At 44.5% G+C, this 4713-nt stretch overlaps 1 protein-coding gene across 1 annotated transcript in view; it reads right to left on the minus strand.

Annotated features, from left to right (window-relative positions):
- The window catches only part of Fgd6 (FYVE, RhoGEF and PH domain containing 6), a 121741-nt gene that overhangs the window by 46375 nt on the left and 70653 nt on the right, over nucleotides 1-4713 (minus strand). Inside the window, exon 8 of the mRNA XM_005358149.2 lies at nucleotides 4253-4340. Coding sequence (XP_005358206.1) covers nucleotides 4253-4340 — 88 coding nt within the window. The remainder of the gene's footprint in view (nucleotides 1-4252; nucleotides 4341-4713) is intronic.

Genomic DNA, 4713 nt, shown 5'->3' on the forward strand with positions numbered 1-4713 from the left:
GGCGGGGGGCGGGATTGGTCTCCACGCTGTGGATAAGTGCTCTCCCAACTTTTCTAGCAAGCACCATGGGGGCCGGGGATACAGTCCAGGGGATGAACACTTGTAAAACGCTCTTGGACCAATCCCTAGCACAAAAAGAAGTAAGTAGATAAATTAAATAACAAATAAATCATAAGAATCGAATGAGCAGAATCAGTGTACACCTTTGGCAGAGAAACGAAGCGATGGTTTCCTGGGTTACGGGGTGTGATAACTGACGCGGACGGACAGCAAGAAGATATTTCTGCGACAGGGAATGGGTGGGAAAGCTCTGACCTGGATCCCAGCAGCAGCAGGAACCAGAGGGACAGGAAAACCTGGAGATCCTACCAGGGAGAAGAAGGACCGGAAAGTTTGGTCCTTCTGCAAGTGCCCAGGTCTATGGAAGCTTGCTCTCGACTTTCAACATTATGTAGTGGTCTATCCAGCCAGCACACATTCACGGGGCTCCGCAGCAGGGTTCTGAACTTCATAAAAAGGAACAACTCTTCATTTCCCAACCCTTTCAGTGGTTTTAAGTCTTTGGCACGGGTCAAGGCTGATGACAGACCCAGACGTAATGGAACTACGCCATGTTTGCTCCCTTATTCCCATTCTCCCCAACTCTAGGGGATCTGAGCGCCCCACATTCTTAGGATAGGGCCTGACTGTAATGCATTAATCTTGATAGTCAGTACAAAAGTAAAATTTAGAGCCAGAAAGTGGTGGTGCACGCCTTTAATCCCAGCACTCGGGAGGCAGAGGCAGGCACAGATCTGTGAGTTCCAGGCCAGCCTGGTCTACCAGAGCTAGTTCTAGAACAGCCAGGGCTGTTAACACAGAAAAACCTGTCTCAAGAAAAATAAAAAGTAAAATTTAAAAGCCTTCGGCGTTCATTAAGTAAACCACTCACTCTGTTTCTTTCAACATTTCACTATACAGCCATATGCATCCTCTAGATCTTATTTGAGTTTATCTTAAAAACTACTGCCAAGAATTAATTAATGTATGTATTTATTTAAGTGGTGCCGGGGGATGCAAGTCATGACCATGAGCCCCACCACTGGAATTCTACAAGGACTTCCACCAAGAATTTAGTTGGAATTTTTTTTTACTACAATGAAGAGAAGTTCTCCCATGGGAGGGTAAAAAAAATCACTGCAAAAAACCCAAAAACAAAACAAAAAATCCTGAATGACTAAACAACAAAGACCACTGCCTCTGGGGATTTCCACTCAATTTTCTCTAAAAAAGAAATAACCCGTCTTATCGGTCCTTCATCTACGCATTTCTCAGACTCCTGCCAAGACACCGAGGCAAAAACGAATCTGCTTGCCCTGAGTGAGACAGGAATCCTCCCCTGTTCTGCCAAATACTTAAAAGATAACCAACATCAGGAGCGGACTCAAAATACAGGCTGGCTCTTCCTCTCAGTTACCTGTGCGTCTGAGATTTCAAGGTTACTGGGAGATTAAGTTATTTGATCTTGTTTTCCAAACATGGGACCCCAGTTAATTATCTAAACAGATGCAGACTTCGGACTTAACATCCAGATTGGAGAGATGACGCGACAGTTAAGAGCATGTGCTGATTTACTGAGGACCCGGGCTCAGTTCCCAGCTCCCGTATGTGCTCCACAACTACCCCTAGTTCCAGGCAGCGGGCTTTGTGAATACTAGGCCAGCCTAGGCTTTTATACAGCCTGTGTATACCTTAAAAAAAAATTACTAAAATGAGAATAATTGCGAGAGACTAGTGTGGTGGAACGTGTTTTTAATTCCAGCACTCATTAGTCTGAAGCAAGAGGATTACAGTGAATTTAAAGCCAATCTGGGCTACGTAGCAAGTACCAAGCCAGCCAGGACTACGTGGTAAGAGCCTGCCTCAAACAACATTAAAATAAAGAATTTAAGAGCCCAAACACACATAAAAAAGAAAGGAAGGAAGGAAAGAAGAAATGACAACAACAAAACCCTTAAAATTAGGTCCAATCTCACATGATGTTGGTATTATAAAATAATAAAAAAAATCTGTTTGTTTTGATAGCAGACACATGCCACCATGCCCCTTTATCCAGGTTTCCAGGCACACTAGGCAAGCACTCTACCAACTTAGCTGCATCCCCAGCCACAAATCTGTTTTCTCAAAAACACAAAACGAAACGAAAAACCAGATTTTAACTAATGAAAGATAAGGTTATGAATTTGGAAGAGAGCAAGGAGGGGTCTATTGGGGAGTCTGGAGGGAGGAAAGGGGAAAACGATGTGATTATAATCTCAAAAATAAAAGAAACATTTTTAGAAAAAGTTTTTTAAAAGCCAGGCATGGGCTGGTGAGAGAGCTCAGTTAATAAAAGCCCTTGCTGCCCAGCCTGACGACCTGGTTCAACCCACACGACCCACAAGGTAGGGAGCAAACAGACCCTCGCAAGCTGCCCTCTGACCTTCACATGTGTGATGGCATGCATGTGCACACGTGCACACACAACAAACAAATAAGTAAATGTAGTAACAAGAAATGTAAACATAAAAGCCAGGTATGGTGATACATGCCTATAACCCCAGAATTCAAGAGGCTGAGGCAGGACCAGAAGTTGTTTGAGGCAAGCTTTGCTGTCTCCACAATGAAAAAAAAAATTGTCTTAAAAAGAGAAAAGACACACATTCACAGTTTTAAAAACTTGCTTTTCTCATTTCTCCACCAAAAACAACTTAGCATGCAATCTAAATTAAACAGGCAGATTTTTACTGTGCAGGCCAGCCATACTACAGGAAGAAAAGGTATCTTTTACAGTTCATTTATCAGGAACCTGATCCTTCTTTCTCAAATCCGAGCCACCGCCATCTTTGGCCAATGAGAACAGTACACATTCTACAGCTGTGGAAATAGCCAGTGCTTTCCAATAGCTGGTTCATGACAGAGCTTTACATCTAGGAAAAACACTGTGTATCGGTACTTCCTCTCGTCCTGTGAATTAATAATCTCAGCCAAGAGCAGAGGAAAGCAGGGCAGATGGGCAGGATATCCGCTCATTATTTACTTCGTTTTATGTCATTCCAGAGAGAACCAGCCCGCAGCACACCTTGGCTGGCAGGTCACAGGTCTGCAAGGGAAGGCCCTCCCATCTGCTTTCCTCTCTACCAAGTGGGGAAGCCCGAAGCTCCCGCGTCGAGGGAAGGGAGCGAATGCGGGTTTCCAGGCTCACATGCTCCTCTGTCGATCTTGGTTGAAGAGAGCAAGATGAAGGAGAGGCACTCACATTGTGTCCTCAAAGACAACAGTCATAGCCAAGAACCTCAAATTCTATTTACACCAGACCACACGTATCTACTGTTGAGCTGTGGTGACATTTTAATGTTCTTATTCACTTTAATACAAAATGTAATGGCAATAATATAAGTAATTCTCTCCCTTTCCTCAATATACTTCAGCAAATCTCAGTAGACTTAATGTATGTATCAGATAGTATGCTTGGCACTGGCAGGATGTGTATTAGCTTTTATTATGGTATCAAACCACTTAATCTGTATAAGCCTGTTATTTTGTCTATGAAAAAAAAATCTTGCTACTGTGTTACTATGGTAAGTTTTAAAGAGTCAGGGAACAAAAGTACCCGAGTACACGTTCCTTCATCCAAATTCTACCTTCTCTTCTCTTCTACACTAATCAGAGAAGTCTAAGAACTTGCAAATGATGGTCAGAATACCTAAATAATCATAGTAAGGTTACTGTTACTACTAAGAATAGCTAATATTATTATAATTTACTATGCCCAAAGAATTATTCTAAGGATCACGCGTGCAATTTAGCTCATTAACCAATCCTCATAACCACAGAGGAAAGTAATTAGAGTCCCCAGGACAGTGCTGTGCAAACGTACGGGAGTGACTGTAGACCCCAAGCAGTGAAGAAAACACTTCCTTGGGATTAACAATGCTGTTCAGGTAAAATGACACAAGGATGTAGACCCTTACGGTGAGAGAGTGTCAGAGCAAAGGGCACAACCTCCATGAATGCCAGAAGTGAGAGTGTACATATGATGGCACACCCTGCATGAATGCGCAGAGGTGACACTGTGCGCATGATGCTCACAGAACTGAAAGCAGCTCAATCCCAGTGACTTAACTCATCTATCAGGCAGCGGATCGTGGAGAGTGGGAAGCGGCATGCTTAGGAAAGGCGTACTCAATAAGGGCAGTCAGGGTCAGCTGGCTGGTAAGGTTTGGGAGCCCACCTGTCAGCAGCAGCCTGTACTGAGGGATCCTCTGAACTGGCTTCAGCAGGTAGTGCTTCAGGGCCAGGTTGGCACATCGCGGGCTCATCTGAAGGGGGGAAGAAAGCATTGAAAGTAAATCCATTGTTTTTTCAAAAGCAGCCAGCAACTGGGGAGGAGAACTCAGAGATGCTGCCTTCTGTAAGACACGGCAGCTGTGACAGTGGCTGTCACAAAGGAGAGGGACTGCAGCTATCAAATCCACCTCTCCAGCCGCTCTTGGAAGCCAGCGCTCCGGAGAGCACTGATTCACAGTTCTCAGAACGTGGTGTCCTCCTGGGGATGTCCCAACTTCCACTCAGGGGACATGTGCTGGTACAGCCCTAACTACAAATCCCCAGGAACAGAGAAGGGAATGCATGGCCCCCAATAAGGAAGCAGATCTAAAACTATTGGGGCTTTGGCCGGGAGGTGGTGGCGCA

This window comes from Microtus ochrogaster, chromosome 24 (assembly GCF_000317375.1).
Source record: "Microtus ochrogaster isolate Prairie Vole_2 chromosome 24, MicOch1.0, whole genome shotgun sequence".
In the NCBI taxonomy this organism is placed as follows: Eukaryota; Metazoa; Chordata; class Mammalia; order Rodentia; family Cricetidae; genus Microtus; species Microtus ochrogaster.